This window comes from Sturnus vulgaris, chromosome Z (genome assembly GCF_052056855.1).
Source record: "Sturnus vulgaris isolate bStuVul1 chromosome Z, bStuVul1.hap1, whole genome shotgun sequence".
In the NCBI taxonomy this organism is placed as follows: domain Eukaryota; kingdom Metazoa; phylum Chordata; class Aves; order Passeriformes; family Sturnidae; genus Sturnus; species Sturnus vulgaris.
The window spans coordinates 57,097,308-57,122,142 of NC_142283.1; the positions used below are offsets into that span (position 1 = coordinate 57,097,308).

The window sequence follows — 24,835 nt, forward strand, 5'->3', positions numbered from 1 at the left end:
CAGGACGCCGCTGGCTCCGTTCCCTCGGCCGGCGTGGGGCACGCGTGGGCCCTGCTGGCACAGGTGATGCCCTCCCGCCGTACTGCCGGCATCAGGCCCACTTGCCGCGGTTTCTGCGCGTCTCGGGCCGAACGGCATTACAAAATGCAGTACCGCGGGCCAATAAATTCCCCCAGCTCGATGCAGAGTAGGCTTCCCCCTTTAGAAGCTCTCCACGTGTAAAGAGGTATTTGAGTTGTCTCCGAAATAATAAATCCTAACAGCAGACAATAAAATTTACTATCACAGGAGTAACAGAAGCCTAAAATATTCCGAACATATTCCCTGAACAAATAACATAATCCCTGGCACACTAGAACACATGGTTTGCTTCAAACATGTTTCATTTTGTCATCGCATTGAGTGTACAGTATTTCTCTTTGGGTGCAAGAGTGATTGATATCTTTGGAAGAATTGTTTGCAAGAACATGAAAGTTGCCAAAGCAAACACGTTGGAGGGAAGTGTGCAGAAGGGGGAGCAGAAGTATTTGGAGTAGATCTGGGTTTGGGGAGTTCACACAGAGGTGAGACAGCTAGAAGTAGAACAAATAAAAACATTCTGCACACTTCATCTAAATAAATTATATACAAAAATTGCCCTTTTGTAGCCGGCAACAGCACAGTTACCACGCTTTCCTCATGCCCCTATAGAATGTGGGCTGGAAGCCAACTTTCTTCAGCTAATGATTTGTAACTTTTGCTCCACTTGAATGAGTCTATTAATATTTAGATTCCTCCAATTCTGCTCCATACAAGCTGTCAGCATTGTTAAACAAAATAATCTATTTACCTTCTGTTATATGTGTCCAGCAGTGGCTTGCGTGGCTCCATGATGTACATTAATATGTTTTTCTTACGCTCCACTGCACTGGCCAAAGGCAAAACTTCACATATTCTGTTCTTTTTTAAAAATAATGTTTGACAAAACTCATTAGATAGCGCAAACTTTGGGGTGTTGATTTAATAACTTCCATTCCTGAAGGTCAAATATTTATCTCAATTCTCTTTTTATCTCTTTCTGCCGTCAACATCTGGGGAAAGCTGTTGTTCTGACTGGTTGAGATGGCCAGATCACAAGGCTGCTTTGGCGGGAGATGGCGAGGAGTGCGTGTTTTCAGACACGCAGATCTCCGTCCCTCTGAAATCTCCCTTAGTAAAGCCCCTGACCCTTCGCGCCCCACCAGCACCGCGGCAGCGGCCCCCGGGGCCCTGGGAGAGGCCGTCCCCCAGCGGGGCGGGGTGGCGTGGGGCCCCTTGCATCAACCTGCTTCTACCGAGGCACCCACTGAAAAAAAAAAAAAAAAGAAAAAAGAAAAAAGAAAGAGAAAAAAAAAAGAGAGAGAGAGAAATGTCCCTAGCTCCACACATCTTATTCGAGGGGCGGCTATGATTCCGTACCCCCTCCTGTGCGGAATTTTTACTGAGGTCTGGATTTCAGAGAAGCCCAACCCATCTTCTACCCTCAGCCTTCCCCTCTCTCTTCCCCACTCCCCCCTCAAAAACATCTAATCTCCCACCTCCTGCCTTCTTGACCAGCCTGGGGTGAATGGCACGACCACACAAAAGACATCCGAGGCAAAGACGTAACGCAGACTAGAAGCAATAGAGGAGTGGATCGGTGTCAGGGCACAGGTTTCAGCTAAACCTCTCATCCCAGAGCTCTGCCTCTCTGCTGCTTGCAGAAATTCCGCAAGCGAACTTATTAAAAAACAAACAAGGAAAAATAATTTTTTAAAAAAGAGATAAAATACCGGCGCTAACAAGGAAATTTACTGTATAACGCCCACGAGGAAAGTAATGTGAAACATGTAAAGTGTAGACAAACAGCTCAGCCACCTGCTGATTGCAATGGACTACCAGGCACACAGCTGCAGCTGCCTTGGGTCTGGACACGAAGCTCTGTCTTCATCTGCTTGTTTTCCAAAAGACAGAGGTCACCAGGATCAGTGTCTATCCTTGGGCTCTAGAAATGCAGACAGTGGCCCTGGGAAGATCCTGTACACTAAAATTAAGAAACACTAAAACTCAATAAAACTCCGCAAACTCGACTATCTGTCATGCAGTTCATTGGTCCTTAGAGTCTGGGCACTCTTCCTGACTGTATCTTGGACATCTCTGGACTTGCATTGCGTGATGAAATTCCCTAGGTGCTCTGCGTGCTGGAGGGGTGTAGGCAGGGACATAGCCCATGAGCAGGAGCAAGCGGCAAACCTGCCTTTTGGAGACTCTGTGTGTGTGTATGCGCGCTCTGTCTTATATCCTCAGCAGCTCAGTGAGGCCCAGCAGACGTGAAAAAGTTTTCTGCTCGTCCCCCAGGGGCAAATTCCTCCCTCTGACGGAGGGGTCTCCCCTCTCAATCGCGTAGGTGGGTCCCAAAGGAGTCCCTCAATCCGCTGTCCCCAGTGGGGCAGGAGTGAGATCATTCGAGAACATTTTAGGAAGAGATGCACTCTCTGCAGCCGAAAAAATCTGTCCTCTGAGCTGGACTCGCTTTTGGAGGGGGAAGGAAAAAAATTCTATGTCCCTAAGGGAAGTATTTGATCTATTTTGTCCTTGGGACTCGTCCTGTTGAGTTCACTGGAATTAGACATGATACAGCGTGAGCAGCTCCCCGTATGTCCCTAAGGGAAATATTTGATCGGTTTTGTCCTTGGGACTTGTCCTGTTGAGTTCACTGGGATTAGACATAGTACAAAGTGAACAGCCCCCTGCGTGGCCGAGGAAGAGCGCGGCAGAGCCGGGACACTGCGGGAGCCACCCGCTTCCCACCTGCCGGCTCATCCGGGTCTTTAGCAAGTCCTTCCCCCTCTGGTAGCGTCGTCTGACTACTGGGACGAAGAGAAGCAGATCCTCTCAATTCTTTTCTGTTCCCCCCACCTGCAGAGGGTTTCAGGATAAGGTGACTCTGGAGACTTGAAAGAAAGGGAAGATGTCAGCTGGATTTCTGTGTCTGACGCCTCCGTACATCTTTCTCTCAGGAGATCCCACCTGCCAGAGGCTCAGAGGGGCCTCTCCTGGGGCAATACGGGGAAAACGGGATGCGGATATCTTTCCCTGGTAGGTTGGACATTTTATCTAGAACGCCCACAACATTGTTCTCAAGAAGAACAGCAACAACAATTAAAAAAAACCCAAATCCCAGCTTTATTGTCTCTGCCGACACTCGGTGCGCTGTAATCACCAAAGGCCAGGGGGTGAAATCCGCACCACCAGCCCCCTACTCACCCCATGGTACCGGCGGGGCCGCCGCTGCACCCTTGTTTGCCGGCACAGAGACGGGGCGCTACCCCGAGTCACAGCCGGCTGTAGCGGGCTCATCGCCTGCCGAGTCATGAGCGTGAGCTCTTTTCAGGCACTTCTGGTCATAACTATCCCGTAAATTAAGTCATCTGTGTAACAGGCTCGAGTTAATGAAGAGAACATTTTCCTGATCCTTTCCCTCGTCAGCGCCAATCGTTGACTCGCCTTTATGACGACAAAATGTATCTCTGTAGTACGGGGAAGAAACTGCGCGGCAAATTCGCGAGGTGCCAGACGGAGTGCTCGGCTGAGGCTACCTTTCCCGGGAGCGGGGCGACCCGAGGGCTGCCCGCGCCCTCCGCACACCCCGCGGGCGCATAGAAATGCGTATATGGGTACTTAGGTGCGCGGTGATGTTCTCAGGTTAGAGATGGAGGAACAGGGTACCCTGGGGAGGGATTTCCAGCCATCCTTCCTTCACTCAGCCAGGCGGCCTATTGGAAACTGCTGTTCTGCGTTGGGCATCCTGCAAGCAACGTTTGGGGGACAGGAGCCGTCATTTCCGTGGGTGACTTTTCCCCACCCTCCATCCTCCCCTTTTTTGCTGCATTATTCTTTCTGAACAAGGCCAGCAGGGCACAGAGAGGAGGGCAGCGGGGCAAGAAGGGAGCCGGGCTACGCGCTCCGCACCTGTGCATGCGAGGGGAGGACGGCGACGGCTTTTCCCCTTCCCCGAGCCCCTGACTGGCTTGCAGCAGGAAGCGGAGAAGGAGCTGCCCAACCTTTACCTATTGCGACCTCTGAAAAGGAATCCAGGAAGAAGAGCCTCTGCCTGCCGTCAGGAAAAAACCGGGACGAAACATAACGCTTGGGGAGAAAGACTTTGGCCTAGCACCATTTCTCTGACCCGTTTTTATAGCTCCGTTATCATCTTCTCTCCTTTCCAGCTCTCTCCCCCGCCTCCCCTCCTTCTTTCTCTTTTGGAGGTGGGGGCGGGGTTGTGGGGAAAGAAGAAATTCTGCTGAACAGAGAAGCCAAGACGGGGAAGGAGTTCCTTTTGACTGTTCAGGGTGATCTATCCAGCCCTCTAATTAGAGAGGGATCCAGGGTGGCATTAGTTTCCAAACATTTTAATCGAGCTTTAAGCAGAGCTCTTTTCAATAGCAGGAGATAAATGTAGCAACTGTTACCGTACCCCTGAATGGCCACCTCCCATGGCGGGCATTCAGCTTTCCTTTCAGAAGCCCTAAGCAGTTTAGTCTATGGACCCAGCAACACTCCACATATCTTCTAATTAGTCTAATTAGAAAGGTGGATTGATAGATACAAGGAAGACACAGTTAAGTTAGGAAGATGCTCAATGTTACCAGTTTGTGCTGGGGAACCTCTTGTTCTCAGTGTGAGGAAAAAAAGAGATAAAGTGAATAAAAGAAAAAAAAGAAAAAGAAAAAGAAAAAGAAAAAGAAAAGCAAGAGAAAGAAGAAAGAAGAAAGAAGAAAGAAGAAAGAAGAAAGAAGATCCCGGAGCCTGACAGGAAGAACATGTCCAGAGAAATCTGACGGGAAGGGGCTGCTGTGTCTTAATTGAAGGGGAGATACATTTGAGGTGCTTCTCCTGGGTTAATTTTCCCCCTATCCAGGTTGGAAGCACTCCTCGCTGCACGGCACAGCCCCGGGCCGGGACGCGCCATTGGACACCACTCCGGCCCTCGCCGGCTCCTTCCTGGGACACGGGGCCCTGGCCTCACACAGATACGGAGGGGAGGAAAGAGAAACAGAAGGGGCCGAAAGAAGGCCACCTTGACCCATCACCTCCCGTGCTGTCGCCGGGGAGACGTCAGCCGCGGAGACCCGTCGAGCGAAGGCAGCACGGGTGGCTCAAGGAAGGCTGAACCTTTAATTGGGCGATAAATCAGGGAGAGGAGCATGGGGCAGTGCGCGCAGGTGTCAAAACAGAGGAAAAGTCAGCACGACAGGGCAGAGCCTCCTCGCTCCCTCCCCCGTTAATGTCTCCGGGTTAACTCTCCTGCCCTCAGACGGGAGGGGAAGAAGAGGGGAGAGGGATAAAACAGAGCCCGCGAATCTCGAGTCATCTCGGGCCACGGTGGGGAACGGGGCCGCGCGTGTTGTATTCTACGCTCTGTGTTCCGAGCAGGCTTATGCACCTGTGGGCCTTCTCTTTCTTCTGCCACGCCGGTACAAAAGCCAACAAGAGAAGCTTGGGAACCGCTCCCACCTCTCATTTCGTCATTAAGTGATAATTGAGCTCCCACTCCTCTCCGTCCCGCTCTCCTTTCTCCTTCTTCCCCCACCTGCCTTTGTCCGCACATGCTCGATTTCTGGCAGATTGAGATTATGGACCAAATTACGAACTGTTTCAAATTCGATACTTATCTCGGGAAAAGGGTGTGTGTGTGTGTGACTGTGTGTGCGTATGTGTCTGTGTGTCTGTGATTACAATCCAGCTTGTCAAAGTCCCTAATCAAATTGCTGGCGAAAGGGGATTCGTAGACAAAAGGAAACAATGGCAGTCTCGTTAGATCATTTTTCTGGACATTGTTTATGGTCTGGAAGGGATCAATCGTTTCAAAATGTTACGAGTAAAAATGATCCTGTGTGGAATGCAGCTAATCCTTTTAAGTTCCTGTCAACTGTTTCCACTCAAAGAATCCGATTTTCCAAATCAAAGGTGCAGAACTCAATTGCCGAGGGATTTATAGCGTCGGCACCGGGCTCCCCTCACCCCACACGCCCCCGCGCGCCCCACGGTGGGTGTCGACGGCAGGACGGGACTGGGCCGAAGGTTGTCCTCCTCGGGAGGAGTTATGAACCCAGAGTGCTCCGTAGACGGCAGCAGTGGTCTGCTCTACCGGCGGGCGGCCGCGACAGCCCTGTTAGGACGGCAGCATACCTGGGGCCGGGAGGAGGCACAGAGCACGGTCCCTCCTGCCGGTCTGGCGGCAGCGCCCCCGACTCCGCCCCGGCACGGCCGCGGGGCTTTGTACCGCTTACCCGGGCGAACCGCGCCGTCTTGCAGCCGCAGGCGCAGCAGCATCTCCGGGACCGGGTTCAAAATCTCTTGTGGAAGCGCTAGGTTTGGCTTGCCCATGTGTTAGCAAGTTGTTGCGGACTCCTTCTGGGTGGGGAGGAGGCTGGAGGGGAAGAGTGTCTTTTTAAGAGCAAAACCATCCACTCCGCTTCACATCTCTTGTCAGTAGCCCCGCTCCGGTGCGCGGGACGGGGAGCCTGCCTTAGGGGCGGACTGGCGGGACTGGGGATTCTACCGAAAATCACCGGCCGCCAGATATTAGAGCACCAGGAAGAGAGACATCGTGATGGAAGTAGGGCTGAAAGCGATCTAAAGCGGTTAATTTTCAGAGAAGCCCTTTGGCTTCTCATACAGGAGCGAGAAGTAGAAGGGAAGAAGTCTGCGGTGTGGTGTTAGCGGGGTCTCCGGCTGCCGAGGCTCGAGGGACAGTGCAAGGATACACACTGGAGTGCGCTGCCCTATCGGCAGCGCCGTCTGAACGGAGAAAGACAGGTTAAGGACTTCCATTAAGGAGGGAGAGATGTTTGACAGAGCCCATCGAACAACCCCAGACGGCCTTTTGTGAAATCAGAGGCAGGCTGGAAAGAAAGTATAAGGTTTTTTTTTCCATGATCTGTAATTTCCGATCCCGTCCATTTTCGAGGAAAGTCGACTGATACATCGGATATATCTCGCTCTGCACTGGGTAGCTTTTCTCCTTTTTTTCTCTCACTAATGGTTCTTTTAATCGTCTACTTATTAAAAGAGGCTGTTTTCCTCTACCCACCCCCCCACCCTTGTGCATCCGACAGGTGGAATTTCACTGTATACCCGTATATTAGAAAGCTATCTGTTTCGTCTGATTGTTGCTGAATAAGCAGACGTGACAGTGTTTATTTTACAAAAAGAAAACTCAGGGAATCCACCTCATTAATCTTGATTTTATGTATTTAATGTATCTCGTATATACAGGTGTGCATGCACTCCCCTGCAATGAAACTAAAGAAGCAGTCCGATGACCACTGCGGTACGAAGAGACATTCACGGCTTTTAAAGGACTTGCCAAAGCCTGGGCATTAGCAGGAATGATGACCGCAGGGCGGGCACCGGATGGTGATATCGCCGGGTGCGAGAAACACACTCCTGAATGTTCAGACGCGTTTCGATGTTCTCACATGGTTTCCTGTTGCACGCAGGGGACAGAAATACCTTCAGATTTACCGTAGAGATAAGACTTTCCTAGCCTTAAGAAACGAATTAATGCAACAACTGAATTATCTAATTATCCTTTTGCTACTAACATAAATTGCATAATCTGTCATCTAAATATGGGGCTCGCAGAGTTCTGCATGCCTTTTTACTGCATCAGCGAAAGGGAAACAGAATCAATTCAACAGGTCTCCTGTGGCTTAGAGAAAGGGCAGGTTTAATTATTTTGATTAGAAAAATAAAAAAAACCCATAACTACAAATTTAGCCCAGCGGTAGAATTTCTGAAATTGGCTAGACACCGGGCTTTAAAAAACAACAAAAAAACTCAACAAAACAGCAACAGCAACAACAACAACAAAAAAGCCTTTCGCCCAGTCCAGTCTATATGTTTTTCTACATTTTGGGCGCTGCGGTGCCCAGCCGATAGTTCTCTCCGTGACGCAGAGCGCAGCGGGTGCCTCTGGTCTCGCTCACTGCTGCACTGAGGGCACATCTTCGTACGCTATGCATCTTCCGTGAGCTTCCCGCGGTGATTCCCGCGGAGACGCCGCCCGGTGCCTCCCCGCTCACAGGCGCGGGCTCGGCGGAGCACTGGCGAGGCCGAGGAGGGTCGGCTCCGCTGCGCAGCCGCGCACAGCCCGCGGTGCCACCCGCACTGCGGCAGCCGGGCTGCTCGCGAGTCTGGCCGAGGGGTTCCCCGTGCGTGCCTTCCCGACCCCGCAGCCTTTGCCTTTGTTGTTTTCGGTCTTGCCGGTAACCGAGAGGCGAAACGAGCCAGGCGTCTGGGAAGGGGCCGGCGTGTCCCCAGGGCCGGCTGTCCGCAGTACACCTCCAGGGGAGGGGGACTGGCGGCGGGGAAACAGAGCTTTTCCGCAAGTGAAAAACAAGAGCAAGTGGTTTACCGACTTGGAACTCGCGTTCATTTCTCCGTCTCTCCCCAAAATCGACGGGCACTGAGCTGCGCAATGAGGCACCGAGCATGGTTGTTGCCGCAGCGCGGATCCGGCAGCAGCTTGTTACCTCCTGAAGTGCCATTCTCCTGCACACACGTACACACACCTCTGGGTGAATGTCTCCTCCACATCTTGGGTGCGCTTTGCAGCGCAGGAAGGGGCAGAGAACAGAGACCCAACGGCCTCTGCTCAACATGACTCTCACAGAGAGGGTTGGAAAGGAGAAAGGACTTTAGGAGAAGGGTGGAGAGGCCTTGCAGTCACTTGCAGCCGGTTACTGGGGCCTGGGGGTGAGGAACGGCGGAGGCGGACACCTACCTGGTCGGGATGCACCTAGCTTCGGGCACATGGAAGCCAGTCCCCGCCGGTGCTCAGTTCCGATGGTGTGTGCGGCTCACCGCCGAGGGAAGGAGGAGAAATACCACTGCAGGTGGGGAAGCCACTGTGAACAAGCTGAAAAACGGATCTGCAGTGGTTAGCAAGTTCCAGAGCAGAGAGGGTTTGGCATCGATCATAGTTTCCATTACTTCTGTCAAATACAATATTATCAGAGACTACAGCAGTACTTACTGTAAGTACTAATGGAAAGTACTACATACGGAGTGGAGTCTCAGGGCCGTGCCAAGGGACAGTTAAACCAGATCCAGTTTTCCACAGATCCCCCGAAAAGGCCTCAGTCTCCACGGGGCCGACCAGTGCGCTCTACTCTCGCCACCAGCGCTGCAAGAAAGGGAGCAGCTGAGAGCAGGTGAGGGCCTCGTCCCCGTCTTTCATCTTCCGGACTTGGTGATGGGGACGGTCCTGGGTATTTGAAACCAGCCCGCAAGCACGGGATGTGCACCCCGCTGACTCCCGGTGCTTCTCACCGCACCTAAAATACAAACCAGACCGAAGGTGTGGTCCAAAGGAGGTGTGGGTGGGGAAGGTTTGGGTTGAGAGCAGCTTCTGGGCCGGGGAGTTGTGCACGGAAGCCACGGGGTTCGGCCGGAGACCCCGGCTGCGCCGCCTGTCGCAGCCCATGGCGGTGTCGACAGAGTGGGCACGACGTCCGGCTCGTCTGCACAAGGCAGCGAGAGCGCTTCTGCGGGAAGGGCAGAGTGTGTGGACGTGCAAAATAATCATCTTCGAAAACAGGGAGGGAGAGGGAAACCTCTTTTATAGGGGATGTGGGAAGGGACCTAACACAGTCCTGCTTAAGAGAAATGTTATACGAGATACTTGAATTTATTTTTTTTTTTTTAAAACCTAGTTAAAAATATATAAATCACCCATCAGAAACAAAGAACTATGTGGAAGGAAACATTTCTGGATAGAGACACTGTGTGTGGCATAAAAGACGATTGAATACATAAGGGCTTCATTAAATTCCCAATAGATAACATTTGGCTAAATCTATCCCTAGATTAAAACTCCGCATAATAGCACCATAAACTAAAAAGTTTCTTTTTGTGTGGTCCTTCAGGATGAACTGATTGAAACATTAGCCCCTCATAGAGCAATCCCCTCCCAATTCAGATCCAGTAATTCGTCTCAGCCCTACGGGGATATGATGAGCAAGGAGACGGGTTAATGAATCCACACTTTGTCTCTGGGAGGAGAAGGAGGCGATACTATACTGCATGTCCTACCAGATTGTTTATTAGGGCCCAGACTGTTTTGGAGGAATTGTTCGTCCGGGCTCAGTCCTTGCGAGGACGACACTGTCAGCCTCTCTGTTAGTCTTGAAAGCCGCGGAGAGCATGGCGGGCTATTAGCATGCGAATGGGGCGCTGCGGCCCGGCTGTGCTGCGAGCTCATCAAAGGGCTGTGGGACCGGCGCCTTTTCTGGCGGCACCTGCTCCGAGGCAGCAGCGGGGAAACAGGGACCCTCGGGACGGGGACCGAGTCTAGGCGGCTTCCCCGCCGACCCGAGGAGAACAGGCAAAAGGGTCCTTCACCACGACCCCAGACCTCTTCCTCGACCCCCTTTCCTTACAGTAAAAAAGGAAATCTATACCGCCTACTGCAATTTGCTCCTGTCAGCTTCCCTACCAACTCCCAAGGGAAGGTCCACACGAGATGCAGGCAACCGGCGAAAAGCATGGAATGAACAAGTGGCCAAGCAGTTTACTTGCCATAAACACCTCTGAGAAGAACTGAGGAACGGGCGGTGGGCACACTCGGACCCCACTGTCCACCGGCCTGGGCCGGGCTGGGCTCTGCGTGGGGGAGGTCGCCGGGCTCTCCAGGGTTTACTGCGGAGAAGCCAAGAGAAACAAACACAGGGTGGGTCGCCGGAATCTACCCTTCTCATGTAACTGCTCGTGAAAATCGCTAGGACTCGAGCGGACAGAACCCAGACTGAGGGCCAGCAGCATCCCTCCTCGGGGAGCCTCGCACCACACGGCCACAGCTGCCTTCTCCCCCGCAAAACCTTTCCCTGCTTGATCTGGCTCTCCGAGGGGGGCCTTTGCTTAGCTCGGTACTCCACGCTGCACCGGCCCGTCGGCTCGGCGCATCCCCTGGCCAGTCCCGAGGAAAGTGAATTTATTGGTCTCTCGTGAAAAAGACTCGCTCTCCCCAGAGGATACGTACACAGTGCCTCTGGGGTATTTTCCCTTTTGTTTTAGAAATTAGAACGGACTTTACTTCTTTTTCTGTTAAGGAGCCCGGGACACTCAAAGAGGCCTTCCAGCTCCAGACTGCAAATGGAGCCCAGCAGAGATCTTATGTCCAGTCCTCCTGCTTTTTGAAACCCACTATTTTAACACAGCATTGCTACAAAAAAACAAAAAACAAAAAAAACCAAAAAACCAAAAAACAAAAAACCAAAAAACCAAAAAAAACCAAAACGGAGAAGGACCATTTTCTATCTACCAGAATATTTAAAATCAAGGCGACGAAGTACTTCCATACATAAAACCCCTTCTCAGCCCAAAGAGCACTAAAAGGCATCCCTCCCTTTTTATTTTTTTATTATGAAAATTCACATAGTTGATCCCCGAGTCTCCTAAATTGTTATAAATACAGTCGTAGTTGAAAAGCGCCTCCCTGGTTTGAAAAACGCATATTCCTAGCCCACAACAAGCATTCACACGCTTATTCTTAAAACATGCGATTCTCTTTTCCATATATAAGCTCTGAATATTTGAGGCCGGATTTTTAGTTAAATTTTTTTTTTGTCTATAAAATAGATATCTATCGACCTTATGTTGTTAAAAATGAGTGTTTGGAATCAGAAAAGCTGCTTTCATGGATTGTTTTGTGCATTTAAATATCCTTACTTCGACAGCTTATAAACTTAATCAACTCGTCACACGAGGATTTTACAAAGCGCATTTTATATTTTATGTATTGAAAAGTAGAAACACATGCCGCTATTATCGTCACAGAAACATAAGTGTCTAGAACAAATCTCTCTTAAGTTCAATGCATGCCCTTTATTAGTAGTATTTTCCTTTGGGCCTCTTGGAAACCAAACTATGATGCAGTTGTGATTTAAAACACACCCAAAAGTATAAAAATAGTTTTAAACCGGCTTTTTAATCAATCCCCTGATTGGTGCCTTAAAGAAATGGGCTTTACTCCCTCCAGAGAGACCTATTTCTATTTATCCCCTCTTTCGTTCCTGCTGTTTTTTGTAGACCGTTTTTTTGTTTTGTTGGGGTTTTTTGTTGGCGTTGTGGTTTTGGGGTTTTTTTTGGTTTCTTTTTTTGATTGTTTGATTTGTTTGGGTGTTTGGGGTTTTTTTGTCTTTCTTTATCTTCTAGGGTTAACAATGCATTGACTGCAAAGACTGTATTTTTATTTTCTTCTTTGCGGTCAAATCTGCACATATGAAATTTCAAGCTGACATATTCCTTGACTATTGTGCTATTAATCCCAAAGAAAAAAATATCAGTGTCCCAAAGAAAGAAGAAGTGTTAAGGAAGGAAGGATCCAAAGCCAATTGTTTGGCTGGGCTCCTTTGGTCTTTGGGTTTGGTTTTGATTCCTTTTTTTTTTTTTTTTTTTTTTTTTTTGAAAATTAAAAATTTTATTTCTGAAAATGTGTAAAAATTTTACATTAAAATGGTACAATAATACTTGCCAGTAATTTTAACAATATTCCTTGTAAAGAATACGCATAAAGTACAAAATAAAAAACTCCATAAGTCTATTATAATACAAAACACAGGTTAAAATAAGAAATGATAATCTTGACTTTCTTCTGTGTAAACACGTTAATCTTTTCTTTTATAAAAGTACATGAGACAAGTGTACTAAATGAAAAAGTATTGCTCTGCTGTCCTCCCTCAAGCCTTTCTTTCTCCTGTACATTAGTGTTTTCAAGCTCCTAGACCTGAGAATCTCTGAACTTTAACAGTTTAGAGACATTATTTATCACCGTGTTTGTTTCTTTTTAAGGAGTAGCGAGTAACTTTCCGATGTAGTGACCGCCTGCCCGTGCAGCATCTAGATCTACACCTGGCTTTGCACTAGTGAAGGTCACGGGAGGTCCGGCGGACGGCCCCCGAGCCCCGTCACAATTATCCCCACGCAAAGACAGGCAGCCCCTGCGGGCAGCGTCCGCCGGGCGTCCGAGCGGCGGAGAAAGGAGATACCCCAGATCCTACCTTCGGAAAGACTCCCAAACACTTAACAGTTAGAGATCCGTGCCGCGAAGCCGGGGGTGGCGGGCAGGGCTGCGGCGGGGGGCAGGCCGCTCCCGGCGCTCCCCAGCGAGCGGGCCAGCCCCGGCGCCGCGGTCGATTGCGAGGCGCAGCTGCTGCCCGCGCCGGGGCCGGGGCTTCCCCCGATGATGCTCTCGATGGAGAAGGGCGAGCGGGCCAGCGCCGCGCCGCTGCCGGGCTTGGCGGAGTGCAGCGAGGCCGCCAGCGCCGGGCCCAGCGGGTGCGCGTAGCCGAAGGGCGTCCGTGCCAGCTCCGCCGCCGGCAGCAAGGGGCCCGGCGGCGCGGCGGCGGCGGGGGGCAGCGCCGCACCGGGGGCGCTGCCAGGGGCGGCGGGGGGCTGGCGGGGCGGTGGAGAGGGGTGGTGGAAGGCGAAGAGGGCGGAGTGGGGGTGGTAAGGCTGGAGCTGGAGACCGTAGCCGCAGCCGTAGGGTCCGTAGGCGCAGGGCGGCTGCTGCGGGGGCTGCGGCGGAGGCTGCGGGAGGAAGGCGGCTGGGTCCACGGCGCGCAGCAGAAGCTCGGGCGCCGGGAGCTGCTGCCGCTTGAAGCGCTTTCGGCGGCGCAGGAAGCTCCCGTTGTCGAACATGTCGGCGGATTCGGGGTCCAGCGTCCAGTAGTTGCCCTTGCCAGGATTGCCGGGCTCCCGGGGGATCTTGACGAAGCAGTCGTTGAGGGAGAGGTTGTGGCGGATACTGTTCTGCCACGCGGGGAACTTCTCCCGGTAGTAGGGGAAGCGCCCGCTGATGAACTCGCAGATCTCACTCAGCGTCAGCCTCTTCTTGGGGCTCTGCAGGATGGCCATGGTGATGAGAGCGATATAGGAGTAGGGCGGCTTCACCAGGCTGTTCTTCCCGCCGCCGCTGCCCGCCCCGCCGCCGCCGCCGCCGCCGCCCGCCCCACCGCCGCCCGCCGTCGCCTTCTGCGGGCCACCCCGCGAGGGGGGCCGAGAGCCACCGGCAGCGTCCCCGCCGCCCGCCCCGCCGCCGCCGCCACCTACGCCTCCACCGCGCACGGGCGACCGCGGCAGCAGGGCGGCGGCGTGGAGGTCGCCCACATCCTCCTCGTCCTCTTCCTCGTCGTCGTCCTCGTCCTCCTCCTCGTCCTCGGCGTAGGAACGGCGGCGGCGGAGGGTCTGTGGCTCCTCGTCGTCCTCCTCGTCGTCCTCCTCGCCCACCACATCAATGTCGGTCTCCTCAGCCAGCGTCGACGCCTCGGACATCTCCGAGCTAAGGGTCATGGCGTGGCGGCGGGGCAGCGCATCGGTGGCGGCCGGCGCGGCGCGGCAGGCGAGCGGACGCTCTCCCCGCCGCCGCCAGGCCTCCGCGCCGCTCCGCTGAGAGCCGCCCCGCCGCCGCCACGGGCAGGCGGGCCGCTCCGAGCCGCGCCGGCCCCCAGCGCCGCTGCCGCTCCTCTGGAGCGCTCCCGCCGCCCTCTCGGAAGCGGCGGCTGGTCAGGGTTTTGTTTCGGGGTATTTTTTGCTGCCGTTTGGATTTCTCTCTTTCTCTTTTTTCCCCTCCCTTCCCCTCTTTTGGAGATCTTTTTAGGTTTTTTTCGGTTGGGATCGGTTATTGTGGGAGCAGGGAGGTTGTGCCGTCTCTCCTGGAAGTCGGTTTCCCCTTCTTTCTCCTCACCTCAGCCCCCAGACATTAATGGATGCGGGGCAGGAGGGAGCGCGCCTAGTCCTGGGAGGAGGAGAGGGGAGGAGGCTGGAGAGGAGGGAGGGCGTAGGGGATGGCTTGCTGGGCCTTAGGAAACACGGTGAAAAGGCTGGGGCTTAGTCCCAGGGAGGGCGGCCTTCCTCCCCGCCTTATAGCGAGGGGGCCATCACATGGCTCCGAGCGTCAGACCCTGGCGGGGGGAGCGGCGCCGTGTCTCCCCCTCCAAGAAGGGGGCCTCGCCACTGTCCCGGCTCCCCCGGCCTCACCCCATCCATCTAGGGGGCTGCGGGGAGACCGGTGCCATATTTAGTGGAAAAGGGTGGAAATAAAGAAAACACTTGAACCCCCTGGAGAAAAAAAAAAAAAAAGTGCAAGTCTGCCACAAAGTGTGGGAGCATCTTCCTAAAAACCGTCTGGAGGGTCTAGAAGCTTCTCATCATCCGGGCCTGCCCTCAGAGACGGGGTGCTGTTTCCCGTGGGAAGGAAGAGGGGAAAAAAACGTCAAACCGGAGAGGGAGATGGTGAGTTAGTAAACTTCAAACTTGTGTTCGCGGAATGGTTTAGAGACAGCCCTCCCTACCTCTCCGCCGTCACCCTCCAGAGTTTGATTTACTTTAGAATGAAATAAAATACCTCTCGATGTTGACCTCACAAGTTCTAAAAGAACAGCCTCCAAAACACATCACTATTCTCAGTTTAATTGTAAGGCTATGGTTACTAAAGAGAGAGAAGCAGCTCCCTCCATTATGAGAAACACTAACAGAGAATTAGCGTTACCTCCTTTGTATGCAAAGGAAATAAATTCACTGGCCTTTAGAATGGGACTTTCGCTTTAAGTAGGAGCAACACCCCTGAGAAAGCGACAGAGGACTGCTTGCTAATTTAGGGGCACTCTTCCCCTTTTCAGGTGATCTATGAGACGACGGAGGACCGGGGCCCCCTTTATGTAAGGGCTGGGCAAGGGGAAAAAAGAAACAAAAACTCCACCAAAGAACCCAAACAAAATAAAACCCCCACAAATTTGGACAGAATGCAATTACCATGGTCTTAAAAAGAAGGGCTTTGAAAAATCCCATCGTTCCCAGTTGTGGCAGGATAGACCGCAATCAGGATCCGACTGGGACAGGAGTAGGGGAGCATTTCGTTCTTAGGCAGAAATCGTCGTAAGAAGGGAAGACTGATGCATAAAATCTTATTGATAAAACCTCGCTTTGCAAACAACGTATACACCCAATATCTTGAAATATGTTTTCGATATACTGTTCTAACCTAAAGCTACAAGCCACCCTGTTTCCATGGATTTACAACATAATCCTTTCTACTATTTCCAAATAATCCTATTTACATTTTGTTCACTACTAAGGCGCCTGCAAGACAATAACACCAAAAGTTACAAAACAAGGAAGAAAAAAGGAAAGGAAAGAAAAAACCCTCTAGACCCAGCAACTGACTACTATTTTTTTTTCTGTAGAAAAACAGATATCACTCGAGATTTACAGTCCCCACAGTTCATAAAATCTCTCTTAGAATTAGTTTTGAGGTCCTAGGGAAGCTACTAAAAGAAAGGTGGACAGGATTTTCCGTCTTCAAGAGGTTTCTCCTCTTTACAAAGAGCATTTTAGCTTTCTGCTTCCTTTCCCACACCTTTTATTCATTTTATTCTCCTAGTTTGAACGTTTAAAACCATATTTTAAAAATCATGCTCTTAAGTATGAAGAACGGTGAAGTTTAAAAATGCACGGGGAAGAACCTCTGTAGCGACAAACCAAAAGAGCCGGGATCTGCCCTCGATCCTCTGCTAGCAGAACGGACGGGTTTTTTCACTGAGCGTGTGACACCGGCTCTTCGATAGCACCGAGTTCCCGGGAGCCTCGGCTGGGGTGCGGGTCTTTCTGGATGTGGCCGATCGGGGTGACCTAGGGAGGTGATGGTGACCCCTCTGGAAGGCTTGGCCAACACTGCAAGCTCGTCTGTCGCTGCAGGGTGTGTATGTTGTGTGTGTGAGCTGCTGAGGGGATTCCTTTTTGGGGGGTCAGTTGAGTCAGCCTCCAGTGCGGGCAATCAATACCTGATGTTACTTCAGTCCCTGGAGACCGTGACTTGCCTTTGACTATCTTCGGATGGTTCCCGTCCTAATCCCGGCAGGTGTCGTTTCAAAAAGGCAAGAAAGAAAAGAAGGGAAGCAGCGGCGGCTCAGCCGTGAGTGGCACTTCCCTCGGTAAAGCCCGGCCAGCCGCGGGACCGCGGGCTTTGCCCTGTCCCCCACCTCGCGGCCGGTCCCGCTCCGCGCCGCTCCGCTCCGGGCGCTGCTCTGCGCGGACAGGGGATGCCATCTACCGGCAAGGAGCGCCGGCTGTGGGACGCCGTGTGCGGGGTAGGGGGCCCGGCGTGGCCTCCCCGCCCAAATCAGCTCCCGAGAAAGGCAGGGTCGGGCAGGAATCCCCCGCTCATCGACTGAGCGGGACCCCGAGACCCTGAAGAAAAGGAGAGTTTTGGAGGGGACCTAAGAACAGGCCCTCCGCGAAATGGTTGGAACTTCCTCGACCACCTTACCATCTCCATCCCGGGGGTCTCTGCCCACATATCCAACCAAACGACCACCCTTGACCCAGGATGTCGGGGGCTGTGTTCTAGGGTTTCTGGCTGATTGTAAATGACCTGATACATCACGCACCTAAAACCACAGCTGCACAGAAGCAAGATGAGCAACACAGTTACCCAGATAAGGTTTATACTTTTTATTGTTTGGGCAAATTAAAATTAATTAAAAATTCAAAATTAATATAATTTGTAACTTTTTGTTATGTATTGTACACACAATTCCTGCATGCATATACAGAACATCCTCATATTATCAGGGCAGCACAGACCTTTATTAAAAATCAAAGATTACCCTGGACACTATTTAGGGCATTTTCAAGCAGCCACACTGGCACTCTGGTTGAGGTGCTCTGAGTTTTCTGGAGCTGCAGAACTGGACTTTTTCTTAATGTATAGAATCATTTCTTGAATAATTAACGTTTTCTGTGAATGTCATGCCTTGGGTCAAAGATTGGACTGAATTCTGAGCTGCTTGTGTCATGGAATGAATAAATGCTCCAGCAATGACCTTGCAAAAGGATGGTGGTGTCCATGACAAAGACAATAACAGTGACAGCTGTGGTCTTCTTTGCCCAGTATAAAAGTGACCACCATGTTATCTCCACTTTTTGGATATTTATTTTCCTCTACTCTTGCCATGCAGTTTTGGGGAAGGCAACAATTCCTTTAAGCCTTCTGTGGAGGCTGGGATTACAAAGTCTGTGTAATCACAATGCATTGCAGAGGCTTGGCAGCAGTCACCTGAAAAACTGAAGAAAAATCTGGGGTTCCAGCCATGTCCACTGCTGAAAAATGGTTTACTATCCTCAGAGATGATCTCCCCTTTACCCTTGTCAAACATTTCTTTCTTCTTGAACAAGTTGGTTTGGTTTATTTGCTCGGTTGGGTTGGATTTTATTGGGGTTTTGTGTTATTTGTTTGTTGGTTGGCTTGGGTTTCTTTTTCCCTCCTTGTTCTAAAATTCTTGCAGGATATGCACATTTGCTCTGACAAGTGAAAGTCACTTCCTGTAAGTTCCTTTGGGCTTCTAATTTCTGTAAAAATGTGATTGAGTGTTCTCATGATGTTCTGATCTTAAGACACATTTTTATCAGATTAGACCAAGACCCATCTAGCAGTGTAAACTGATTTTAACATCAGCTGTTTAGGGAAGAATATAGGAACAAAACAAGCTTGTAAAATTGATTCCTAGCTGCCAGAAACCTAAGTTTCAAGTTGTTTATTTGTTTTAAAGCAGAGATAATATCTGAATTTAATAGCCTGTGAGAGAATTTATTACATTAATTTGTCCAGTCATTTTTTGAACTCATGTACATTTACACCACTAAACATATTCTGTGGCGAAATGCTTCTAAGCTCTAACCATGAGTGGTAAGAAGTGCCTCTTTTCATTAGCTTTTTGCAAGTCATCTTCCCATTTAAATGTGATATGGTCTCATTTTTGTACTAGAAGAGACAAGGGACAAGTGTCATTAGACCCTTTTTTCCTCCTGTTCATGACTCTGCAGATTCTATCACAAATATTTTTATTGGCCACCTTTTTTAAATGTTGAGGAGTTCTCCTTCAGAATCAGTGGACTAGCACAGAAGTAATTATGCATTTCTAACAATCTTTGTCATTCTCTCCACTTTCTCCCTCATTCATCTCATCCCTATTATTTTCATAATAGTCCTTCAAAACAGCATGAGATTCTTAAGTTTACTTTACCAGTTTTAATTTCAACTTATCATTTCTACTCTTTTAAGCCAGTAACTATTTCCAGTGCTGCTGGAGGGATATCAGACTTACAAAATGAAACACTGGCTGCCAGAGTGGATAGAGCAGAGTACTTCTCACACAAAAAAATCATGCCTGTTTAGGTTACCCTTAATTTTACAACTTCACCAACTACTGAAAACCTTTCTAATATTTTTCCACATAAGCCCTACTTTTTATAGTTGTAGACAAGCTTTAGCAAACTAGGAGGGAGATCCCATAATTAGTGCCTCAAACGATGGAAGTAAGCCCCGAAGGAGTACAAACTCACTCATAAATGAAGTGAATATCGGCAGGTATATTCTTTGTTCACTTGGAAATCCTTGGGGATAGCTATATTGTGATCAAAGACAAAGAAGATCAGTTTTTCTATCTAGAACTTGGTTGGTAATGAGTTCCTGCCAGGACTTGAGCAGAAATAACAGCTAACTGTTGCAGAAGAAGAAAGGCCCTTGCCTTGTCCAACCTTTCCACCTCTTGCCATTTATGCTTACCATTTACCTCCTGCCGAGCACCAGACGGACCAGGAGCTCTAGAGAATCAAAGAAGTCAAATCCAGAATAAATAAGAATTTTGCAGCTGCCAAGGCATTAGTCAAAGATAGCATGATGGCACCTACGCTTCTAAAGTGGGCCAAATTTAGTCCTGATTCATCCTAGGCTAAACGTGATACATTACACATTTACATGCTGATGTTGGGTCATGCTGTCTCAACAATATCAATATTTTTGACTTGTAAGTGTTAATTCTTTAAAGACAATACAAAGACCACTATCTTAGCACAGGTCAAAACATTTCTGTGATTATGGCTTGAAGGATTTAAGTCTTCAAATTCTGCGTATAGGATGCCTATAGGAATAAATATGTTTGTCTAGGTCTCTAACACCTGTGCATAAATTTAAGGTACCACCTTTTTCACACATGGCCAGTAAGGAATATAGTGACTTCTATCTCTCATTTTCTAGCAAGATATTTGTTATTGGCTAAGACTAATAGGCAAGCCTTTCTTGGTGAGCTTTTAGCAGTTTCATTAACATGAACTCATAAACGTCCTGCAAAGCCCATTTGACCCATGTACAGTGAAGGCAGGGGATTCTTGATGTAGCACTACTCCAACTACTCTCCAGTAGGACTCTGCAGCGTGTTACAGAGAGAGGCATCCCAGAGGTCATGAAAGGCTTGTTATATGCCTTGAAACCCAGGTATTTTGGGTTGCTGAGTTTAAAAGCTATAGACATGGTGAGAAAAGGACAGTTTTCTGGGTAGCAGCCTCTCTGCCTTGTCGAATTAAAGCCTATTACAGATCAACCCTGCGACACATGATATGACATGGTAATATATGAGATGAAAACAACACCAGACTTAAGTTCAATCTTTCTGAGCTAGTATCAATGGTTATATATTTTATATCCCTTTAAAAGTTACTAATTCTTCAGTGAGTCTTATGTCTAGATATCTGGAGATGGTTTCTTTTCTATTCATCTCTCCCTCAACAATTTTGGTTCTCTACTCCATAATGTTGCCATCTTCCTCCATTAAATTACTAGCACACATGGATATTTTCAAAATTACTTAGTGCTTTTCCCCTTCCTGCAGTTAAATACAGCCTTTTTCTGAACAACTGTTTCCGAATGAAATTTTGATTATCAGATTTCCTTTGCTGCTTTGTTGTCTGTGATAATCAGGACAAATATTACTTCACTATAGCCTTATGATCACTTATGTCTATGACCTGTGATTAGCGCCCTCAATATGATACTAACACCTCTCCTCCACATGCCCTGTTATTATTTGGCACTGACCATGACTTTTAGGAGAGCTTTTCCACTGGCATTTTGAGAGCATATGTCATTATCCTGCCTTTAAACTTTCATATAATTTAGGAAACAAATTTTCCAAGTAACAATGTTAATGATCTTCCTCAACTCCTATGCTGTTTCTGTGTAGCTAATGAACTTTCCTTTAGCAATGTATATTCTTTGATGTTTTTGAGGTCATGTCTTTCACCCTTTTTCAGAACTGAAAAGGTGCTTACTAAGCTCAGGGTCTATCTCAGTGGTACAGGCCTTGCATCTGCTTCATCTCTCAATAGAAGTTCTTCAGTACAACTAAATCCAGGTTTACATTTATGTTTCCCATTATAGAATTACAAAAGAACAACTGAAGAAAACAAGCTGATACTATTTTAGCATGCTAAAATACTGTTTCTCAGATGTTAAGTTTGTTTTTTGAAGGTCTCCTGTTTGATCCACGAAACGTAACCAAATCTTAGAGTCCTTTGACTGCCACTCTTGAATCACTTTAGCTGACTCCTGATACAACTCAGCGATGTGGTTTTCATCACGGTTTGTCTTCAAAAATCTCACATGAAGGCATATGAGATCATATCATCTCTAGATATGCCAGCTGGAACAGCATTTTCTACAGTTCCTATCTTGGAATAATCTTTATGTGATTAATTTTCACTTCAGTAGTTTAGCCTAATAAAATATTTTGCTTGCTTGTAATCATTATTTGGCTTAGAATACTAATAATTCTATTAATAATTAATAATAATTATACAATATTTCATATATATGGACAGTTAGCTGTGATAAATCTGAAGCAGGTAAATTTTTACTTTCAATAGCTTGCAGTGACTCAGGTTTGTTTTGGTTTTCTTCATGTCGGATGTCTTCACTTTTGCTGCAGGGACATTGGCAGTTTCATCCTGCAATAAATTTATCAGCTTTCTTTTTAATTCCTAAGAAACTCTTCCCCAAACTACATCCAAACACTCTCTTCTCCTAAATCTGTTCTTTCCCCCCCCCCCCCCCCCCTTCAGAATTATGTACTGGGTTTGCTAGCTCAGATTAAATAATATGGGCTTCCCTAGCCATCTTTTCTCCACAAACTTATTGACTGTTCAAATTTTCCAGATACAGTAGACCAAATTTTTGGAGGTCCCCCACCATTTTTACAGTTGTTTGATCTTCCTCTAATTTTCATCTGTGATTCATCTTGTGGGAGGCACAGAAGCTGCTGCTCTTCAGCAGCATCTTTTGAATCATCACATCCTTGAGAATATCTATCACCACCAGATGGAGTAATCTTGGAGTTATGACTAATTTTCACTAATTACAAAAGCCTCGATTTTAACAGGATCAAAATCTTCTGTACAAATTAACACCCAGTTCTGGTGTAGTGAAAAATAACGTTAAGAGAAAACAAAATTTACAGATGCAAAACAAGTAGTGCCTTGGCAAAACCTTGGCTCTGGGGATTCCTAACAAGGAAGACAATGTTAATCAATAAAGAAGGATAGATTAATTATTAACACAGTCTTACAGACACAAGATCAAAGAGAATAATTAACTGAGGATATCCTAGGGAAGAACAAGTATAAAAGGCATCAAAATACAGGGTGAGATGGCAAGGTCAGTAGTATTCCTACTGCTGCCAGTAGGCTCCTCGGGTTCAGTTGTGGTGGTGATTGGGACCATGGAGCAACAAGGCTTCTCCTCTCTGGCATCACTCTGCGAGCACGTGTAGCACGGATGAGAACGCCAGGCTCCTTCCCCCATAGATCTGTTCCTGCCCTCTGCTGTGCAGCACAGGTCCTGCAACCACCGCTTTGCCCTCTGTTGGAGACAGGCATGCGCGTTCCCCGTGGCTGTGAGATTAGTTCCACTCAGAGTAAACTCAAACACATTGGCACACTCGTCGGGGACTGGAATTGTAGGCCATGAATGATCTCTGGCTCAGAAATGCAAACTGAGGAAGATATATATGAGGGTTTACATATACTCAAAGGCAGCAGCAACTGTGTGAGTTAGGGCATGGGAGGTGTGTGTTTGGCTCTCAAAATAGGATTTGGAAAACACATAGACTGCCAATACGTAAAAACGGCATATTAAGGCCTCAGTGAGGGAAAACACGGCTACAGGGGAACATCTCTGAGGGATCCAGCGAGGGCACACAGAGGGTATCCTGTGACCAGCAACATGCAGCCACATGTGGGTAGCTTAGAAATTACCATAACATTACAGAGGAGGAACAGCCACAATGGAAAACACAAAAGCTAGAAGAAATAAAAAGAACAAGGACTGACACACAGGCAGTGGTAACAGGAAAAAACTCAGTAGTTTGGCTGGGCAGGGGCAGCTGAGGGTATCAGGGGTTGGTTCATTTAAGGGGCCCCACCACAGACCTCTGCAGTGGCCAGCTGGGAGGAAGGAGGCAAATTTCTGGGGATAGCAGGGAGAAGCACAGCCATAGGCTTTCAGGGGGTGTCAGCACTACACACGTGAGAGAGAAACACAATGCTTATATGTTTTCTAGCATGAAAAATAATAAACATGTAATTAGTGAGGCCACATCTGGAGCACCATGTCCAGTTCTGGACTCCTCAGTACAAGAAAGACAAGGAACTACTGGAGAGGGTCCAGCCACACAAATGAAATTGCTGGGGCATCTCTCTTATGGGAGATTGTGGGAGCTGGGCCTGTTTAGTCTAGAGAAGACTAAGAAGAGATCTTGTCAATACACATAAATATCTCAAAGGCAGGTATCAAGAGGATGGTGCCAGACTCTTTTCAGTTGTGCACAGCGACAGGATGAGGAGCAATGGCCATAAATTAGAACACAAGAAATTCCATCTCAAAATGAGGGATAACTTCTTTATGTTGAAGGTGGCTGAGCACTGGAACAGGCTGCCCAAGGAGGCTGTGGAGTGTCTTTCTTGCCATTCAAAATCATGTGGATATGTTCCTGTGTCACCTACTCTGGATGACATTGACTTAGTAGGGGCATTGGGCTGGATGATCCCCAGCGGTCCCTTCCAACCCCAATGGTTCTGTGATTCCGTGATGCTAGGCCATGGATATCATGCCTGTGGCGGGGAACTTCCATGGCAAGGCTGCAGGTAGGGCAGGTAAGAGAGCAGCAAAGTGAGTAAGGCATGGTAATGTGAGGCATGGTGAGGGGAGGCATGGCGAATGCTAGGTCCTGCCCTTTGTCCACAGTAACCCCAGGCAGCCTCACAGGCTGGGGCAGAGTGGCTGCAAAGCTGCCCACAGGAAAAGGACCTAGAGGTGCTGATCCAAACATAAGCCAGGGTGTGCACAGGTGGCCAAACCGGCCAATGGCATCCTGGCCTGTTCCAGCAATAGTGTGGCCAGCAGGACCAGGGCAGGGATTGTCCCTTTGTACTTGGCACTGGTGAGGCCACACATTCACTGCTGTGTCCAGTCCTTGGCCCCTCACTAGAAGGAGGACGCTGAGGTGCTGGCAGAAGACCAGAGGTGGCCAGCAAAGCTGGTGAAGGGTCTGGAGCACAAGTCCTATGAGGAACAGGTGAGGGAACTGGAATTGTTTAGCCTGGAGTTGACTGAGGGGTGACCTTATCACTCTCTACAACTACCTGAAAGGAGGTCCAGCAAGGGGAAGGTTGGCCACTGGTCAGCAGGATGAGGGGACATAGTCTTAAGCTGCACCAGGAGAACTTTAGGTATGACATCAAGAAGAATTTCTTCACAGAAGGAGTGACAAGTTATTGGAAGGGGCTTCCCAGGAAGATGCTAGAGTCACTATTCTTGCCCCAGGAAGATGCTAGAGTCACTATTCCTGAAGTTGTCAAAGGAAAGACTGGCCGTGCCACTGGGTGCCATGGTCTGTTTGAGACGGCCATGTTCGGTCATACGGCAGACTCAATGACACCGCAA

At 49.0% G+C, this 24,835-nt stretch overlaps 2 protein-coding genes across 6 annotated transcripts; both read right to left on the reverse strand.

Moving 5' to 3' along the window:
- Window positions 1-7,236: 7,236 nt before the first annotated feature.
- On the reverse strand, window positions 7,237-8,777 carry LOC148219858 (uncharacterized). Its single transcript, XM_088156237.1, has 2 exons — window positions 8,420-8,777; window positions 7,237-8,299 (listed from the first exon to the last, which is right to left on the reverse strand). The coding sequence occupies exons 1-2, from the start codon at window positions 8,664-8,666 to the stop codon at window positions 7,911-7,913; spliced, it is 636 nt and encodes a 211-aa protein (XP_088012363.1). The 5' UTR covers window positions 8,667-8,777; the 3' UTR covers window positions 7,237-7,910.
- FOXD1 (forkhead box D1) lies at window positions 7,237-14,355 on the reverse strand. 5 transcript variants are annotated; one of them, XM_088156236.1, is made up of 4 exons: window positions 9,342-14,355; window positions 9,070-9,190; window positions 8,789-8,923; window positions 7,237-8,556 (listed from the first exon to the last, which is right to left on the reverse strand). In XM_088156236.1, exon 1 carries the CDS (start codon window positions 14,353-14,355, stop codon window positions 13,087-13,089), a length of 1,269 nt encoding a protein of 422 aa, XP_088012362.1. In that variant the 3' UTR covers window positions 7,237-8,556; window positions 8,789-8,923; window positions 9,070-9,190; window positions 9,342-13,086. The 5 variants fall into 5 exon arrangements, with proteins under 5 accessions (XP_088012362.1, XP_088012359.1, XP_088012361.1 ...); XM_088156233.1 differs by having other exon boundaries at window positions 8,789-9,190; XM_088156235.1 differs by having other exon boundaries at window positions 8,789-8,894; window positions 9,070-14,355.
- Window positions 14,356-24,835: the final 10,480 nt, after the last annotated feature.

Excerpts from the sequence above, each read along its gene's own strand:
- LOC148219858 (XM_088156237.1), bottom strand. The coding sequence starts at position 8,666 with ATGTTGAGCAGAGGCCGTTGGGTCTCTGTTCTCTGCCCCTTCCTGCGC. Across the intron at positions 8,300-8,419 it reads TGAACGCGAGTTCCAAGTCG|ACGCCTGGCTCGTTTCGCCT; the intron begins GTAAACCACTTG and ends GCCCCTTCCCAG.
- FOXD1 (XM_088156236.1), bottom strand. The coding sequence starts at position 14,355 with ATGACCCTTAGCTCGGAGATGTCCGAGGCGTCGACGCTGGCTGAGGAG.